Genomic DNA, 20,713 nt, shown 5'->3' with positions numbered 1-20,713 from the left:
CAGAAACAAGAACGAATTTTTCGCTCCGGCGACGGGCGATGCGAAACAGCGCGTCGTTCACGAGCGCCGCGGGATTCTGCCGGGTGATCTCTGAACATCCGAATTCACGGCCTGCACCATCCCCCCCCTCCCCCTCTTTCTCGCCAGCCCCCCCCCCCCCCCTAGAAGATTCTCGGCCCCTGAGCGAGCGCGCGAGCGCGGAGCCGAAAGCCGATTACCCTGGGGCCCATTTTTGTGGGACGCGCCACGAAAGTGATTTCAAAAGCCATCTCCCGCCGCTCGGAGCGAGCGACCGAGGGCGATGGGGGCTCGTCTCACCGGCCACTAGCCCTGCAACCCGGGACGAGAGGGCGGGTGGGGAATTCCACGTGCTTATGGCGGGGGCGAGTACGTTTGCACGCACGTACGTGCGCGTGCGTTGAAGCTCTTTCGCAACGTAGGACAACCGCCGGTCACCTCCCGACAGAGTGGTTCCGAATTTGTATCGATCGTCGAGGGAGGGATGATGATGATGATGATGATGGGCTGAGTGAACTCCCCCACTCCGCCCCCCCCCTGCTCCCCCCTTCGCCCCCCACTCCAGGATTTGAATTCGGCGCAAGTGGGACCTGAAGAGTGGGCAAACGCAGGAGGTGAGAACAAGGTTGTGTGCGTATAGAAGGAGAGGAAGATGACGTAGACCTTATGATGATGATGGGGGCGGTGACGACATTTGAATGGACAACAGCAGCAACATCAAATGCGTTGTTGTTGTTGTTGTTGTCGTTGTTGTTGTTTGGGAGAAACGGAAGGAACCGGAAAGAGAGGAAAAACCTCACAGAGAATGGCTTGACGGTGACATCATAAGGGGCCGTCCATAAATGACGTCACGCGATTTTGGACGATTTTTGACCCCCTCTTCCCCTCGTCACACGGCGTCACAAAAAGTCAGACCCCCCCCCCCCTCAAATATGACGTCACAAAGCTCTGACCCCCCCCCCCCAAACCATATTTCCATTTTTTTAATAAAACTTGCTTCAAATCGCTTGAAACTATTGTCATTGTGTAGTGCGTATTTAATGTGGCGCTGCACTCTGATGTTGTAGGAGTGTTGTTATAACAATTAGTGTTGTTATAACAATTCTATATTTATTTAAAGTTGCGCATTTTGATGTGACGTCACATTTCTCAAACCCCCCGCCCCCTCGTCACACATCGTCACAAATGTCTGACCCCCCCCCCCCAGGTGCGTGACGTCATTTATGGACGGCCCCTAAAGACATCGGTGCCAGAAAGGCGGTGACACAAATTCATAACGGGCACGATAAATTTCGATTTAAAGCTTTCGTGACTGCAGAGATTCATCTTCTACGGGCCCCGCACTTTCAAGGGCCCAGCGCTAAATGCTTTCAAGCTATTAATTCCGGTTCAGTGATTCTGCACTTGCTCTATTACTATAGTACTACACCGCCTTCAACTTTTACGAACGACCGGGTGTTTAAGGTTATCGATTTGTCGTATTATCTGGCCCGAAAGCAAATGAAAAAATACAACTACTTTACTATGCAAGTTAGAAATGTGTGTTTTAATATTTACGTGTTTTTTTTATTCAGGGCCCCTTCATAACATCATGCTACAGGCCCCGGCACTCAGCTTCATCCGGCACGGCCCCTACCCCGCCCCTCCCTCGCTCCCTCGCAGCGACCCTCGTGAGGTCATCACCGTGCGAGATGAGAGGGGTCAAGCAGCCTGGGGTCAAGCAAACCTGGCGGCAGGCGCACCGACGGGACCAGAGCGCGGGGGGCCTTCACCACTGCGAGCGGACGCTCACTCACTCGCACCACCACCATCACCGCCACTGTCACCATCACTGCCACCGCCGTTACCACTACCACCACCACCGCCACCACCATTGCCACCACCACTACCACAATCACTGCCACCACCACCGCCACCACCGTCACCATCACTGCCACTACCACCGCCACCACCACCAATACTAACACCACCACCGCCACCACCACCAATACTAACACCACCAGCAATACTAACACCACCACCACCAATACTAACACCACCACCACCACCACCAATACTAACACAACCACCACCAATACTAACACCACCACCACCAATACTAACACCACCACCACCAATACTAACACCACCACCACCAATACTAACACCACCACCACCACCAATACTAACACCACCACCAATACTAACACCACCACCGCCAATACTAACACCACCACCACCACCACCAATACTAACACAACCACCACCAATACTAACACCACCACCACCAATACTAACACCACCACCACCAATACTAACACCACCACCACCAATACTAACACCACCACCACCAATACTAACACCACCACCACCAATACTAACACAACCACCACCAATACTAACACCACCACCACCAATACTAACACCACCACCACCAATACTAACACAACCACCACCAATACTAACAGAACCACCACCAATACTAACACCACCACCACCACCAATACTAACACCACCACCAATACTAACACCACCACCGCCACCACCACCAATACTAACACCACCACCACTACTAACACCACCACCACCAATACTAACACCACCACCACCAATACTAACACCACCACCACCACCAATACTAACACCACCACCAACACCACCACCACCAATACTAACACCACCACCAATACTAACACCACCACCATCATCAATACTAACACCACCACCACCACCGCCACCACCACCAATACTAACACCACCACCACTACTAACACCACCACCACCAATACTAACACCACCACCAATACTAACACCACCACCGCCACCACCACCAATACTAACACCACCACCACTACTAACACCACCACCACCACCAATACTAACACCACCACCAATACTAACACCGCCACTACCAATACTAACACCACGACGGCCACGCCGCAGGGAAATCGCGCAGGAGGATGGAAGCGCGTCCGCCGGTGGGATGACCCCACGGGGCGGCGTGACCTTTGAGAGCCCCCGTGGTGCCCGGCTCGGGGAAGGAATTCTAAGCGAGGTCTCTCACCGCACTGAGGACCCCCCCCCACACCCCCCCCCACCACCCCCCACCACCCCCCAATACCCCCCCACCCCCCCACCACCCCCCCACCACCGATGACAAAAAGCGGCCGCTCGGCTCGGCAAGCGGCCACTTAGAATGCCACCGAGATAAGAGATTTCAAACTTGTGCCTGGTGCCCTTTTAAGCCTTTCCCCGTTCAACGCCGTCAATAGTATTTGTTTGCTTTTGTATAACAGATTTTTTTTTTCGTATTCTCTCTCTCTCTCTGTGTGTCTCTCTCGCTCGTTCGCTTAGGGGAGGCGAGCGACGCGGTGGGGGGTGGGGGGATGGGGGTCGTGGCGGTGGTGGATGCGGCGGCGGCGGAGATGGAAGCTCCGGGTCGTTTCCATCGCGTGCGTTTGCGTTCGGGCGCGCGCTCGCAACGAACCACGGAGCGAGCTCCGGTGCGATGTCTCCTCTCGCTCGCTCGCTCGCTCTCCAGATGCTCTCTCTCTGGATCCTCGTCGTCGTTGTTGTTGTTGTTGTGGTTGTCGTGGTTTTTTTTTTTGAAAGCCATTAACGCGCCGCAGGGTCCCGCGGGCGCTGCTCGATGTTTCCTCCGGCGGCCGCATCGATCGATCGCAGACGAAATTGGGACGGCCGACGCGTTAACCGCTCACCGGACCCTCTGCCGTGGGGTTCTGTGCCCCCGGACCCGCAAATGGATTGCCCCACATGCAAACTGTGTCGTTCGTTCGTCCCGGACGTTCACGCGACTAAACAAAAAAAAATGCCACCTCTGTTTGTGTTGAGCTAAAAGAAAGTAAACTTTTATTTTATTTTATTTTAACCACGCAGCTCTTTTTCACAAGCGAGCATGGCGATCGCAAGCGATAGTTCAACGAAGTTGGCGTTATCGTCATCATTGTCGCGTGGGAATTTATAACAGCCCAACACTCCATGATAGAGGTTTTGTTGTTGTTGGGTTAGATAAAAATATAAATGTGTCGTTAAACCCGCCACCACCCGACACAGCCAACTAGTAAGGTTTGTCACGTAAGCAAAACGTGCCATTTCGTTACAAGTACAGCACTAACCGGTTGTGTTTTGGAGAGTAAACCCACTACAACATTTACAATTCGAGTACGACGTTTCGCCAGCAATTACGACCGGATAAATCATCAGGCGACAGCCATATTTGTGGAGAAATCCTCTTGTTTCGTTCTTAAAGAGAGGTATAAATGTGATGTCATCACGAGTGAGCCAATACTCTAAACGAGCGACGTTGATTCTAAATGTGGAGGGAAAAAACCGGAGGACCCGGAGAAAAATCAGCACGACCACGGGGAGAGAGACACACAAACTCCAACTATACAGCAGCAGGTCTCAGTGTCGGGATCAAACCCACGACCTCTTGTATACCAGGCGAGGGAGTTAACATCTCGCTACCATGGCATAGCTGGCTCTGTGATAATCAGAAGGTGGTGATTTTAAATCATTTCAGTTTTCAGTTTAATTTATTAGGTATAGCCCTGTGAGCCATTCGGCTCTTGAATCGGGTGCAACCGCAACAAACCAAAAACAAAAACATGAACAAGAAAACATCTTAAAGTGACTATGTGACTAAGTGCAAACAGAAAATCCAGGAAAGACACAGGAAAAATGCCAGAAAAAAAGCAGTGTGCACCAACGCTCTGTGCAAAAATCCCAGTGGGATGCAAGTCAAACAACAACAACCACAATACAACTTAGATTAAGGCCATCAGTCTAACTCCGTGCTACAACAAACAAACATGGGCAAACCAAAAAACTTTTCGAAATCCTCAACCGATCTTCCCCCTGGAGCCGATACAATGAGTATCGCATTTGATTGAAGTCAACAATTGTCGTTATTATGGATAACCTGGTCCCGGCCATGGCAATGTCGAATTCCCACCACTGTCTCAGGGACGCCTATGCAAAGATGATGGTTCAACTACATTTCTTCAGAACTGATTTTTGTGTTTTAGTTTGCAACGGTTGGCAACGTACATTAGCCTATGCACTACACTCACACTACACTATACACTACACTACTATACACTAAAACACTATGTGAAAACTAATTTCTTTAGAATTGCTTTTCGTGTTACGTTTGTTGTCCTTCACCGCCCGTCCCCCGCCCCGCACCGCCGATTAGCAACGGTTGGCTACGTACGGCGTGAAAGAAGTTTAACGAATACGTAATTGCCAGAGCGACGCAGATAAGCAACGCTCATGATAACAATTCAATCCCGCGATATTATCTTACTCGCAGTAGCACCACGTGGGATCGATAACCCAACCTTCCCCTGCCCCGCTGCATGAATGCAACGCGATATTCGTGCAGTGCACTCGTTGTTGCTTTCATATCGATTCGTTTCAGTATCGCGCCGTTTCGCGTAGCCAGGGTTAAAGCCTGGCTCGAGTCTCAAGACTCTGTTGTCGGGAGGGTCCTGCCAAGTTTTCGCAGGAGGCGATGGGGGGCGATGGGGGGGCGGGGTGATGCTGTCACTGCTGCTGCTTGCTCTGCCTGTGTGATTGATTCCCAATTGAGTGGTTTATTTGTGCAGGCGTACGCTGGAAAACAGGGATTTATGTTGATGGTCCAACTGGCTCTGAACTTTTTGGTCACTCCACCACCACCACCACCCCCCCTCCTGTGAGGGTTCTCCCAAACCCGGCGAAATGTTGGGATTGCGGTTTTGGGTGTCTGGAAACCGAACGGATTTTTATATTTATTTATTCGAATTATTTTCTCTGTGATGGATCATTGTCTCCATGCGTGCATTGGTTTTCTCTCGCTATTTACGTATTGAACCTTTAGTTTTTGATTTGCTAAGTAAGTGTGGGTTCTGTGTTGTTGCATCATCTGTGTGTAAGGGACCGGCTGATTGATGTTGCAGCGTTGTGGGATGCAATTTTTCACGAACGCCGCTCGAGAAAATGACATTAATATTATTATTATTTGCAGGTAACGTTTCAGCACTGGGCATATTATATTCTTGGTTCTTTCGGTAAAGTCACGTAGAAGGGAAATAATAAAATAATACAAATATAAAACAAGAAAAATTCTCACGACGTTTCGACTGCAACACAAGCAATCATCATCAGGTGTGAAATCCACAGCATGAAAATGTTTTCGGTCCACAATAGTGACATTGCGCGTGTGATTTTTTTGTCGTGTTTATTGTTTCTTGGAAGCAGCTGTGGGAACAAAACCGAAGCCCTCTCCTCCCTCCCACCCCGCGCAATAACCCGAGATAAACTCCGGCCACAACAGACAGCCAGAGCCCACCCCTGCGCAAACACCAGCGCGTCCCGCAAGACCACGCGGTGTCCGTTCGGGGAGAACCGCGTCCCAAGAAAGCGGCCGCCTCTTGCCACTCCACTGCTGGATGAAGACCGTGACCCAGGCATGGGCCTCTGGCGTAATCATCCGTCCATCCGTTCCTTTCCCCCGCGCGGTGGACGATGGGAAGCCCCCTCGAAATATTTGTTTTGTTGTTTTAGATTGACGTGTGAGCGTGATGGGGGCTAAACGGGCGCGGTACGGGCTAGAGAAGAGATGGAGTGATGTGGTACAGGAGGACGTGGAGCTGAGTGGACTTGCCGATGACTGGTACCAGCGGTGTCAAGATCGGCCTCTGTGGAGGAGGCTCGTGAAGGACGCTACTGGGCAAGTTGGAGGCAGTCGCCCTCCAACAACAACGGAGGGCGGAGGAGCGACGCTCACAACAACGAGCAGAGCGCCGGGTGGTTAAAGCACAGCAAGTTGGTACAGTAGGGGGCACAGGTGGTGCATCAGCCAGTCATCTCGGTCATCTCAGTCAGTCGACCCGTGGCACCTGGGTCTGCCCCGTGACCTCCTGCCAGAGGGCGTTCGACACTTCACGTGGCCTCAAGGTGCACATGGTCTGGCACAAGCGTCGTGGTGACGTCACCGCCATTTAGTGGCGAATGGCGGTTGTTGTTGTTGTTGTGTCTTTTTATTGCTACGCTGGCCTACCAGGTGAGATACTGGGAGCTATTAGCAAGCCACTGAGGCTGTGCGCAGCTTGTCGTGTTTTAGTTGGCGCGGTTGGCTGCGTGCGGTGCGAAAGAAGTTCAACATGCTGCACTTACGTACTCGGTAACCTCTGGAGCTATTAGGAAGGCGCTTGAGCCATTAGGAAGTAGGGCACGGCAATGGATTTGCCTTCCTGCGACACCGTAACGTGGCCAAGCAGCAGCAGCATTAAGCACAAATGCAGGGGCACGCGGTTTGCCCATGAACTCATTAGCCAGGCTCACAACCCTGCTGAGCTTCCGTGATCTGCCCCGAGCACTCGATGTGCTGGCTGACGGGAGGGGTTGGCAACGTGGAAGAGGCGTTTTGTCGGGGGGTAGGGGGGGGGGTGCTGATTTTCACTGCCGAAGACTCGCTGGCTTCTTCGCAACAGCAGCAGTCGGCCGGCTCATCAAGAGCGCGACCTCAGGGGTGGGGGGGAGGTGGGAGGGTAGAGGGCGGAGGAAGAGGAGGGGGCAGAGGAGGAGGGAGGGGAGGAGGAGGAGGGGGGAGGGGGAGGGAGGAGGAGGGGGGAGGAGGAAGAGGGAGGGAGGGCGGAGAAGGAGGAGGTGGAGGAGGAGGAGGAGGTCGGACGGGGGTACTGGGGGGAGGGGGCAAGGGGGAGGAGGGGAGGATGAGGAATCCGATGAGCTATAAGGTTCTTGTTTTCCCGATGTCCCAGTAGGGACACAGGGTCAGAAAAGCTACAACAACAAGCATTTCCATAGGAGTGGAAAGTATAGGAAAGGTGAACAAATCACTTGAAAATATATATACTAATGAAACTAAACTATTTTCAATCTTAGCAGGTTAAGCCCACTGAGCTCTTAATTTATTTTTCAGAATCGACCTCCTATCACACACGATAGCTCAACGGAGTGGCTGGCCATCATCGCGCGGATAATTTATCGCAGCAAAATACTCCGAATAATCTCAACGCGTGATGTTCATTCTCAATGTGGAGGGGAAAACCGGAGGACCCGGAGATGAACATCCACGCGACCACGGGGAGAGAGAGAGACACCGCGACCTCCTGTATACCAGGCGAGGTAGTTAACATCTCACCACGGAGAGAGACGCAAACTCCAAATAGACAGCAGCAGACATCGTCAGGGTCGGGATCGAACCCACGACCTCCTGCACACCAGGCGAGGTAGTTAACATCTCATAGCCACCGTGATGATGATGAGAGAGAGACACGCAAACTCCAAATATACAGCAGCAGGCACCAGGGTCGGGATCGAACCCACGACCTCCTGTGTACCAGGCGAGGTAGTTGACATCTCACCACGGAGAGAGACACCGCGACTTCCAAATTACCAGCAGCAGGCATCGTCAGGGTCGGGATCGAACCCACGACCTCCTGTATACCAGGCGAGGTAGTTGACATCTCACCACGGAGAGAGACGCAAACTCCAAATTACCAGCAGCAGGCATCGTCAGGGTCGGTATCGAGCCCACGCCCTCCTGCATAGCAGCCCCCCTAGAGCCACGCCACCACTACGAAGCGCCCGACCGCTGGCGTGCCAGGCTAGGTGGTGCGGGGCAACCGCAAGCGGTGCAGCGAGGGCGGTGAGTGGTGAGCGCTGCAGTTAAGTGGTGCAGGTGAGCGCTGCAGGTGAGCGGTGCAGGTGAGCGGTGAGCGGTGAGCGGTGCAGGTAAGCGGTGCAGTTAAGTGGTGCAGGTGAGCGGTGCATGTGAGGGGTGAGTGGTGCAGGTGAGCGCTGCAGGCAGAGGTGTGGACTCGAGTCATGTGACTTGGACTCGAGTCAGACTCGAGTCATGAATTTGATGACTTGCGACTCGACTTGGACTTGCATAACAATGACTTTGTCCCACCTATGAGATGTGGACTCGAGTCATGTGACTTGGACTCGAGTCAGACTCGAGTCATGAATTTGATGACTTGCGACTCGACTTGGACTTGCATAACAATGACTTTGTCCCACCTCTGGCTGCAGGTGAGCGGTGCAGGTGAGCGGTGCATGTGAGCAGTGAGCAGTGCAGGTGATCGGTGCAGTTAAGTGGTGCATGTGAGCGGTGCATGTGAGGGGTGAGTGGTGCAGGTGAGAGGTGAGTGGTGCAGGTTAGCATTGCAGGTGGGAGGTGAGGGGTGCAGGTGGATGGTTCAGATGAGCAGTGCAGATGAGCGTGCCGGTGAGAGGAGAGCGGTTCAGGTGAGCGGTGAGCGGTGCACAGTGTAGGTGCGCCGTGTAGACGCGCGGTGCAGGCGAGGGGTTAAATCCTTCGGCGGCCGCCAGCGGAGACACGCGATGACGCGTCTCCTCGTCTCCGTGTTCCGCGGCTGTCACTCCGAGTCATGCCGCTGATTAGGAAAGTGATGGAGGAGGGGGGTGGGTGGGGGGAGCTGTGGGTGGTGGGGACAGGAGAGGGGGGGGGCTTGGACTGATGGATGGAGGGGCGGTGGGGGAGGGTTTCGTGGGGAGTACTCGGGCGTCACAGAGGCAGCGAGCCGTGACTCTCGCCGGCGAAATGTCACGTGCTCTGAAGCGGGCATCACACGGCCGCTGGGTCAGATCGCTGGCCCTCGCGACGGCGGCGATGGCTCAACTCGTCACCGATCGGCGCTGCCACTCGACCCCCCCCCCTCCCCTCCCCGCCTCGCCCCCCTCCATGAGGGTCTCCCTCGAGAAGGAGGTGGATTGAAGCGAGCGTTGGAACCCGGCCAATGCGGGAATTGCCCCCCCCCCCCCTTCGTCTCTCCCGATCAAGTGGCTGTCCCAGGTGCGACGTTTGAGTCTCGGTGAGAGGCTCGTGGGGGCGATGGTGGTGAGGGGGGGGGGCGTTGGGGGGGGGGGGGATGGGGGCCCCGTCACCCGAGGCTCTTCCAGGATCATCGATACCGGGCCCACGTAATGGAGCCTACAGGGGCCGTCTATTGACCGGTGGCGTGGGCCCTCTAAAGCCGATCGATAACACTGGTCAACACAATTTTTTCTGGCATAAGGTATTCCAACGGTTTTAAGGTAATTTTGCGGTGCCGATTGCAAATCCGGCATCAGTTTTTGTCTATCACGTCAAGTTTTTGAGATGTCAAATATTGCATTTTCAATAAAAACTGCAGAATTTATAATTATAAATAACGCGATCTAAACCCCAAAATGTTGATTATGAATAATATAGGTCGCGAAAGCCTACGTGTTAAACTGGCCTTAATCTAAGTTGTCTTGTGGGTGTTGTTGTTGTTTGACTTGCATCCCACTGGGATTTTTGCACACAGCGTTGGTGTACGGTGTTTTTTTCTGCAATATTTTGCTGTCTTTTCTTGGATTATCTGTTTGCACTTAGTCACTTATTCACTTTAAGATGTTTTCTTGTTCATGTTTTTGTTTTTTGTTTCTTGCGGTTGCACCCGATTCAAGAGCCGAATGGCTCACAGGGCTATACCTAATAAATGAACTTGAAACTTGAAACGGGGTAACCTCTGGAGCTATTAGGAAGGCGCTGAAGCTATGTGCGTTTAAATATCGAGATTGAAAAACTTGCTTCTTTACAATTACGTTCTGTTCCGTTTAGTTCGTTGTCGATCCCCCGCACCTCCGATTAGCACGTACGGTGCGAAAGAAGTTCAACGTAGACACACGTACAGAAGAAGGAGCAGCTCTGCACGCGGCACGCACGTCAGCGGCACGGCTCGGCTTCTGCAGTGGAACCACGCGAGACCGTGCGCGTGTTCGTACGCACGTTGAACTTCTTTCGCACCGTACGTAGCCAACCGTGTAAATCCGCGGCGCGGGGCGGGTTGGGAGGGGAAAGGACAACAAACCGGACACAGCAACAACAACAACAGCAACAAGCAGGCCAGCTCGGCACGCGACCCGGCTGTGCAGTGGAAAAAGCGGTGCTTTGTGGCCCCGGCGGTCTCGTGCGAGCGAGACATTTTTTAACCGGAGCAGCGCTCCGGGAAAGCGGATGCCGACCGCGTCGCCAGCTGCACCCCCCCGCGCCCCCCCGCGTCTGTCGGCGCGACAATGAGGTCGTAACTCAAATCATGGGCAGCGGAATGCGCTGAGTGTTGCGTCCCATGCGGCTAAGAGCCCCCCCCCCATCCCACCTGCGAGTCACTGGCAGCCCCCTGGTGGCCTTCAGTGCGCTCCCCCCCCACCCCCTCCGACAATACACAAATGTGAAAACAACCCCCATCATCATCGTCATCGTGCTGCTGTCAAACCCCCGACGGTCTCAAATGTGTGTGGCGGCTCTCACGCTCACCGATGATGTCTTGGAAATGGAGTGCGAAACATTGGGGAGCTAATGCCCAGCTCGGCATCAGCACAAATAGGAGGGTGCAGAGCAAGCGGGACATCGCACCGCCCAGAGGCCACGAAGCAAAACACACACAAAGTCGGGGTTCTTTAGCTCTCCATGCCCACGTGACCAAAGTCGTCAACGTAGCACGTGCTGTGACGTCGTGCTGTGACGTCGTCGTACGGGCGTCACGTGACGTCCGCGCGCGTGTGACCGCTCGTCTCGCGTAGCCAACACGGCGGTGGCGAAGTGAGGCTCGATCATTGCAACTCGCCACTCTACGGGACGTCTGGCAACAAAGAGAATGTGATCAAGCTGCAGCGTGTACAACATTCTCTGGCACGTGTCGTGATGGAGACCGCAAGATCCGACCGTGTCCGCCCGGTGCCCGCCGAGCTGCATTGGATTCCGGTTGCCGAACGAATGCATTCCAAGGTCGCACTTATTAAAACACAAAGTGCTTCCCACAAATTGAAACGCAACACCTTGGCTGATCTCGTCAAGGAGCGTAAACCATCATCACGACGACTCCGGTCATCGTCACAGCGGCCTTTGGCTCGGCCGTCGAACCGGTGGTCACCGCATCGCGCGGCGCTTTCAGATGCGCTTCTGCGGCCGTCTGGAACGCTCTTTCCTTCCGATATTAGGAAGCCACTGGAGCTATGCAGTTTTCAATCATCTCGATTGACAAACACATTTCTTAATGACTGCATTTTGTGTTTAGTTTGTTGTCCTTCCCCGCACCTCGTACAGTGCGAAAGAAGTTCAACGTACATACGCACATTATAGCAGCCAAATACTCTGAAAGCGTGACGTCGATTCGAAACGGAAAAAGAATCCCGGAGGACCCGGAGAAAATTGCAGAGACGCGCAAACTCCGAATACACGGCACGCGTCATGGTCGGGATCGAGCACACGAGCTCCTGCGCACCAGGCGATGGAGTTAACATCTCAGCGTCAGCAGCCGTCAGCAGCAGCAGCAGCAGAGAGAGAGATCGCTCAGAAGGGTCTCCCGGCCGTATCACGACACAGTCGTTGCGGCAGGGGAGGGAGGGATGGGGGGGAGGGGCGCGCCTCACCGGAGTGGTTCTTGATGGACCGCGTCGTGGAATCCTCCCTCGACTGCGGCGTCGCGTGCATGGGGTGACCCTTGAACTCCTCGTCCCGGCACCGCCTGGGCTGGTGCCGCAGGATGCCTGAGAGAGCCCTGCGGAGAGGGAGGGGAGGGGGGGGAGAGTGAGCGCTGTGTGTCTTCCCCACCGGGGGGGGTCAACGCTCGCGGGAGATCGCGAGGCGGAGAGGTCATCGCAACGTCGTCCGCTCTCGCGTGCCGTTCCTGTGGCCGTCTGGAACGTTCTTCCGTTCGTGAGATCGAGAAGACGCCAATGCCACGGCGCTTTTCAGATCTCGGGATTTGAAACGCATTTCGTTAGAATTGCTTTTTGTGGTTCGTTCGTTGTCCTCTGGTGCGGTCGGCTGTGTACGGTGAGAAAAAAGTTCAAAACGCACGCATATACACACAAAAGGTTCCCCTATAGCCTGCACGGGCAAGTGCTGTGTTGCGAGTAAGACATATGGAGGCCGGCACAAAAAGACAAAGATCCCCCGTGTAGCCTTAACAGACTGTAGGGGCAAGTGCTGTTAGCGAGCACCTATGAAGGACGTAACAGTACACGAGGGGGTGGGTGGCCAGCACCACGCACGACCGCATTTGTCTCCCTAGTGGCGATATTTACACACCGCACCAGGTACTCATTTGAGGCTGAGTCGATCTAGGGGAGGCCCGGGACCGGTTCAGATAATCGTCACCGGTGTTGGCCGTGAGCGGGAATCGAACTCGGGTCGCTGGGTTCATAGCGCAGCGTAGCGCAGCGTAGCGCAGCGTAGCGCAGCGTAGCGCAGCGTAGCGCAGCGTAGCGCAGCGTAGCGCAGCGTAGCGCAGCGTAGCGCTAACCGCTACGCTAAGGTTAGGGAGGCTGGCACGTACACACACTCACACGCATACACACAGTCGCCCTTTCAGATGCGCTTCTGCGGCCGTCTGGAACGTTCTTCCTTTCCGATATTCGGAAGCCACTTTTACATCATCTCGACTTAGAACGCATCCCTTTAGATTGATTTTTGTGTCCAGTTTCATTTCCTTCCCTCCGCACCTCCGATTACCACGGTCGGCTACGTACGGTGCAAAATAAGTTCAACATCTATACATGACGGCGGTGACGGTGGTGATGGTGTTGATGGTGGTGACGGTGGTGATGGTGTTGATGGTGGTGACGATGGTGATGGTGTTGATGGTGGTGACGGTGGTGATGGTGTTGATGGTGGTGACGGTGGTGATGGTGTTGATGGTGATGATGTTGATGGTGGTGACGGTGGTGATGTTGATGCGGCCGTCTGGAACGCTCTTCCTTCCGATATTAGGACGCCACTGGAGCTATGCACTTTTAAACTATCCAGATTGAAAACTAATTTGTTTAGATGTGCTTGTTGTTGTGTTTAAGTTGTTGACCCCCCCCCCCCGCACATCTTATGAGCGCGGTTGGCTACGTACGGCGGGAAAGAAGTTCTACATACATATATAGACGCAGACAAAGACCCGTAGATTCGTGCATAGACCCATACACTCATACAGAAACCTATAGACTCACACAGAGACCCATACACTCACACAGAGACCCATAGACTTATACAGAGACCCATACACTCACACAGAGACCCATAGACTCACACAGAGACTCATAGACTCACACAGAGACCCAATAGACACATACAGAGACCCATACCCCTCCCCCCGCATCTCTGATTAGCATGGTTGGCTACGTACGGGTGAGTAGGTGAGTGAATGGGTGAGTGGGTGAGTGGGTGGGTGGGTGGGTGGGTGAGTGGGTGGGTGAGTGAGTGGGTGAGTGAGTAGGTTGGTGAGTGAGTGGGTGAGTGGGTGAGTGAGTGGGTTGGTGAGTGAGTGGGTAGGTGAGTGGGTGAGTAAGTGAGTGAGTTGGTGAGTGCGTGGGTACGTAAGTGAGTGAGTAAGTGAGTGAGTGGGTGAGTGAATGGGTGAGTGAGTAGGTGAGTGAGTGGGTGAGTAGATGAGTAAGTTGGTGAGTGAGTTGGTGAGTAAGTGAGTTGGTGAGTAAGTGAGTGGGTGAGTGAATGGGTGAGTGAGTCATTGAGATATCAAATATTGCATTTTCAAAAAAAACTGCAGAAGAAAAATATTAAATAGATGTGGATATCTACATACAATTATATTATAAACACACTATCCTAAAAATACAGCACCATATTTTAACACTAAAGCAGTCACTGACTCGCAACAACTTTGCAATCATAAGTGACGGAGTTAATTTCGGGTAAAATCAATGAAAATGGGGTATGCTGATAGCATAAAATGAGATGTGATAGAGCAAATCTGAGATCAGATTTGGAATCAGCACCCTGAAGTTAGTCTAAAACAGCTGCAGAAGTCCAGGCCAGAAAAAAATGTTATTTTTTTGTTGACCAGTGTAATGCATCAAATATAATCTGAGCATGTTTTTTGCATTTTGACCACAGGCATTGTAATTGATGCAAACATGATTCCTTGTAAAAGGTTTCAGTTTGGTGTTTTAACATCTTAACACAGCTGTTTTGTTGCCAGAAAAAAGGGGAAACCCTATTCTCGGTAAAACCCATTCTCATATTTTTCACACACACACACACACACCGATAGGTCGAAAACACTTTCACAATGTGAAGAGGATGCCAGAGCTTGGGGCGAATTATCGGTTGGCACCGGCTCGTCGCCCGTGCTGCTGCTGCCCCCCGTGCGTGATTCCTTCGTTTTGACAAAGTTCAAAGTTCAAAGTTTATTTATTAGGTATAGCCCTGTGAGCCATTCGGCTCTTCAATCGGGTGCAACCGCAACAAACAAAAAAACATGAACTAGAAAACATCTTAAAGTGACTATGTGCAAACAGAAAATCCAAGAAAAGACAGCAAAATATTGCAGAAAAAGCACCGTACACCAACACTGTGCAAAAATCCCAGTGGGATGCAAGTCAAACAACAACAACAAACACAAGACAACTTAGATTAAGGACATCAGTCTAACTCCGTACTACAACAAACAAACATGGTCAAACCAAAAAAACTTTTCGAAAATCACCAAAATAAAGCCATAAAAGCAATGAAACAGTGGTCATATAATTAGATGATGCCGACATATCGGCATCATCTAATTCATCATCTAATTCGGCAACTACAGATCCGACACCGCGTGTCCGTCCGGTGCACGCCGAGATGCATTGGCTTCCGGTTGCCGAACGAATGATTGCAGGGATAGTTATAAGGCTTCGCGCTCGTTACACACACACAGAGCGCTCGCAACACATGAACCACGGTTACCTCGCTGATCTCATCAAAGAGCATAAACCACCGTCACGCGTGCTTCGGTCAGCCTCGCTGCAGCAGCGACGTTTGTCTGAGCCGTCGCGTGGCGCTTTCAGATGCGCTTCTGCGGCCGTCTGGAACGCTCTCGCTTGCCAATACTAGGAAGGCACTGGAGCTGTGCACTTTTAAATCCTCCAGATTGAAACGAATTTCTTCAGAGCTGCTTTTTGTGTTTCGTTTGTTGTTCCCCCCCCCGCACCTCCGATTAGTACGGTTGGCAACGTACGGCGCGAAAGAAGTTCAACACAGAGACATGTTGGTGGTGATGATGTTGTTGGAGGTGGTGGTGATGATGTCGAGGAGGTACCTGCATGATGGGGAAGTGGGGAATGTTGACGTTGATGGTGGTGGTGATGTTGATGCGTCCGTCTGGAACGCTCTTCCTTCCGATATTAAGAAGCCACTGGCGCAGCGCACTTTGACATCATCTACGTTTCGATTGAAAGCTTTCGTGACTGCAGGGATTCATCTTCTTGGTTCTTTCGGTAAAGTCACGTAGAAGGGAAGTAGTAAAAATAAAACATAATAAAATAATTCTCACGACGTTTCGGCCACAATGCAGACTCTGCCTTCTCGACAGACCTGTTCTCCACCTGAAGACGGCTGCTTGCGTGTGGCCGAAACGTCGTGAGAATTATTTTATTATGTTTTATTTTTATTATTTTATTATTTTCCTTCTACGTTACTTTACCGAAAGAACCAAGAAGATCATCTACGTTGAGAACTCGTTTCTTTCGAACTGCTCTTTGTGTTCAGTTTGTTATCTTTCCCCTGTACCTCCAGTTGTCGCAGTGTGGCTACGTACGTGTTCACCACGATATTGCGTGGTCAATGCAGACATGATTCCTTGCAAAAGGTTTCAGTTTGGAGTTTGAGCATCTTAACGCAGCTGTTTTATTTATTGCCAGAAAGGGTAAAACCTATCTTTATATTTTGATGCTGACAAGGGAGGTCCTATGATGTAGCTGCTCGAGCTCGCAATGTCCTGATTGTGGCAAGGTCTTTGTGCTGTTCGCCTTTTGGCGTCCTCTGGGTCTAACGCTGTTTGAGACGAGGCTCTGAAGAAAGATGTCGCTGGTGTGGACCAATCAGTTCCAAAAACAATGCATCATCACTTACTACCAGAGCACGTGTTTTACTGGTAGGAACCTCCTGGTTACACCAGCCCACATGGGATTATTATGTCCGTCCGGCCGTCCGGCGTGCATCCAGCTGGGTGGTGAGGGGCTGGGTGGGGAGGGTGGGGAAGGGCTGGGTGGGGAGGGTGGGGCTGGGTGGGAGGGGTGGGGCTGGGTGGGGAGGGGCTGGTCACCCCGTGGTGCCCTTATAAAAAACTCAACGTTTCACCTACTCACGCCGGCTTGTGCCCGCCCTCACAGTCGGGCATATTTGCGGAATGCACCACGCCGCCGTTGACCCTGGCCATTGACCGAGCAACCCAACGTTCCTACCAGCTCCCTCCGCAGGAATGTGTTAAGGTTGCATGTTCACCACGAGTATATGTGGTGAACGCAGACATGATTCCTTGCAAAAAGATTTCTGTTTGGTGTTTTAACATCTTAACGCCTTCTGCTTCATTGCCAAAAAGGGTAAAACCTGTTCTTGTGTTTTGATACTGCCAAGGGAGGTTCCCTTTGTTTTCGTACGATCAGAGGAAACAAGAAGATGCTCGGTGTAGTCGGCACTTTGCTTCGTTCATCATTTCGTTTTTTTTCAATGCTTTGCTTTATGTCGTCGTCCCGCCCCCCCCACACTTTTTAAATGAAAAATTTTACAAAATATTTCTCGCTCTGCTCTCCTTACCCCTTCGCTCTCTCTCTCTACCCCCCCTCTCTCTACCCCCCCTCTCTCTCTCTACCCCCTCTCTCTCTACCCCCTCTCTCTCTACCCCCTCTCTCTCTACCCCCTCTCTCTACCCCCTCCCCTCTCTGTCTACACCCTTTCTCTCTACCCCCTCTCTCTCTACCCCCTCTCTCCACCCCCCATCTCTCTCTACCCCCTCTCTCCACCCCCCCCCCCCCTCTCTCTCTACCCCCCCTCTCTCTCTACCCCCTCTCTACCCCCCTCTCTCTCTCTACCCCCTCTCTCTACCCCCTCTCTCTCTACCCCTTCCTTCCATCACGCGGCCAGTGATGCGATTGTGCCCGGCTTGTTCAGCTGCTTCCTTTGTACGGCTTACCGCTGGGCACGGCAAGTCTGATGAAGACACCCTCTGGTAGGTGATAGCTGCTGCTGCTGCTGCTGTTGTTGTTTTTAAATTGCCCGAGTCATGCCGGTGCGAGACAAGAGGCTCGGCAGGGTAACATCTCAATTTGCGAGCCGCGGGCTATGCGTCTAGTTGCGCGCAGGCAAATTTTAAATCGCTCCGGTGATTAATTTTTCACACCGTTCACGCGCCTTGCTAAATCCAGAAATCGATTTTCATACTCGCGGATCATTAGGCCGTGGTGTTGTTGTTGGATGTTGCGTTTTAGCTCGACACGCACGCCGGTGCTGTGAAGGTAACGCTGTGTCCGGGAAGGCCACCCCAGCAAGGTGCAGAAATAATTACACTGGTCAAAAAAAACAAAAAATTCTGGCCTGGACTTTTGCAGACTAATTTCAGGGTGCTGATTCCAAATCTGATCTCAGATTTGCTCTATCACATCTTTATTTGTATGCTATCGGCATACCCCATTTTCATTGATTTTACCCGAAATTAACTCTGTCACTTATGATTGCAAGTTGTTGCGAGTCAGTGACTGCTTTAGTGTTAAAATACGGTGCTGTATTTTTAGGATAGTGTGTTTATAATATCTTTTTATGTAGATATCCACATTTATTTAATATTTTTCTTCCGCAGTTTTTTTTGAAAATGCAATATTTTATATCTCAAAAACCTGATGTGATAGACAAAAACTGATGCCAGATTTGGAATCAGCACCCCAAAATTACCTTAAAACCGTTGGCATACCTTATGCCAGAAAAAGTGTGTTGACCAGTGTTATTCACGGCGCATCCGATCGCTGGCCCGATTCTCTCTCTCTCTGGGGGACGTCTGCCTCGCCGGTTGCATCGAAGTGTGCTCCTAGATTCCTCTTTCTCTCTCTGGCTCTCACGGTCACAGGCCGGGTGGCGGCGGCGGTGGTGGTGGTGGTGGGAGTGGCGGTGGTGGTGGTGGTGGTGGTGGTGGCGATGGTAGTGTTGGTGGCGGCGGTGGTGGTGGCGGTGGTGGTGGTGCAAAAGAAGTTCGACGCACATGCATACTAGAGGGCCACTGGAGTTACACAGTTTTAAATCTCGATTTTAAATCTCGATTTCAAACTCATGTCTTCAGAACTGCTTTGTGTGTTTAGATTGTTGTCCTTCCCCCTGCACCTCTGACAAGCGTGGTTGTCTACGTACGGAGCGAAATAAATTCAACATACACACGTGGTGGTGCTGGTGATGATGTTGTTGATCTGGTGGGAGCGGTAGTGTAGCGGTTAGTGCGCTGCGCTACGAACCTGGCGACCCGAATTCGATTCCCGCTCACGGCCAACACCAGTGACGATTATCTGAACCGGTGCTGGGCCTCCCCTAGGTCGACTCAGCCTCAAATGCGTACCTGGTGCAGTGAATAAATACATCGTCACCGGGGAGACAAGGCGGCCGAGCCACCTACCCCCTCGTGTGCCGTTTCTGTCCTTCATATGTGCTCGTTAACAGCACTTGCCTTGCCCCAACAGTCTGTTCAGGCTATAGGGGTGATCTTTGTCTGGGTGAGTGAGTGGGTGTGTTGTTGTAAGTTGCAGTGTGGAGTGAGTGGGTGGGTGGGTGAGTGAGTGGGTGAGTGTGCTGCTGTTGTGACCTGCAGTGTGGCGACTGAGTGGGTGAGCACAGTTGTGGACGAGACCAAACAGTTGAGTCTGATATCGAGCCTTAGAAATAATGAATTGGATTTATTTTTTGCTCACTTCGGGGTTTGAAACTTTGAGACGTTCTGCAAACGGAGAGACGCTGGCTTCTGGCCTCCGAACGTAAAAAAAAATACTTGGTCACAGCAGGGATCGGTTGAATTTTTTTTTAAATAACGTGTCCCAGAATTCCAGCAGAAAATTGTGATTTTGACATAATCAGGACAGCAGAGTCCACAAGCGTAAAACAGAACATGGTCACAGCAGCGATCGGTTTAATTGTTTTTTTTTTAATAACGTGTCCCAGAATTTCAGCAAAAAAATTGTGATTTTGACATCATCAGGAGGGCATAGTCCCCAAACGCACAGCGAAAACGCCGACGACGAATCAGCCGCTAAGGACGCACGGCCACCAACGCGTCCGTTCACGTGGCGCGGACTGCACGCGCGAATTCCACGGTCAGAACGAATCATCCGGTCGCGCGCGCGGTGAGATAAAGTGCGATACGCGATGCATGCAAGCGTAGAAGAGTCGGCCAATATACCCTCTGAAGGGGGTGGTGGGTGGGTAGGTAGGTGGGTGGTGGTGGTGGTGGTGGTGCTCTCTAGAGATTCAACAGAGCTAAAGGCCGAGAATGAAAACAAAGTGAAACCGCGTGCGACGAAAGTGTGGAGCAGAGAGGCGCGCTTGGAGTGGCACTGGGCGGGCAGAGGAACAGGCGGAGGAACGAACGCACGCGGCACCAACGACGCCACCCCCCCTGCCCCCCCTGCCCCCCTCCCACCCACTGCTGAAAACTCAGCCCCCCCCCACACCACGGCCTATGAAGCTGTCGGGAGAACGATCAACGGGAACCGTTCGTCAGTCACGTGACGGTCACGTGCGGTACCTCGGCGTGGAGGTGACGAGAGCAGTGCGGGCACGGTACAAGGACAAAGGTGTCCCGTGTAGCCTTTTCCGACTGTTGGGGCAAGTGCTGTTAGCACCGCGCCCGGTCGCCTTTATTTCCCTAGTGGCGATTTTTACACTCCGCACCGG

The 20,713-nt window shown here is 52.4% G+C and overlaps 1 protein-coding gene across 1 annotated transcript in view; it reads right to left on the bottom strand.

The window, feature by feature from the left end:
* Positions 1–20,713, bottom strand: part of LOC144950526 (uncharacterized) — a 174,982-nt gene that overhangs the window by 76,795 nt on the left and 77,474 nt on the right. Inside the window, exon 5 of the mRNA XM_078880663.1 lies at positions 12,451–12,578. Within this exon, the coding sequence (XP_078736789.1) occupies positions 12,451–12,578 (128 nt within the window). The remainder of the gene's footprint in view (positions 1–12,450; positions 12,579–20,713) is intronic.

Source organism: Lampetra fluviatilis, chromosome 58 (assembly GCF_964198595.1).
Source record: "Lampetra fluviatilis chromosome 58, kcLamFluv1.1, whole genome shotgun sequence".
Taxonomy (NCBI): Eukaryota; Metazoa; Chordata; class Hyperoartia; order Petromyzontiformes; family Petromyzontidae; genus Lampetra; species Lampetra fluviatilis.
This window is presented reverse-complemented; position numbering and strand designations above follow the sequence as displayed.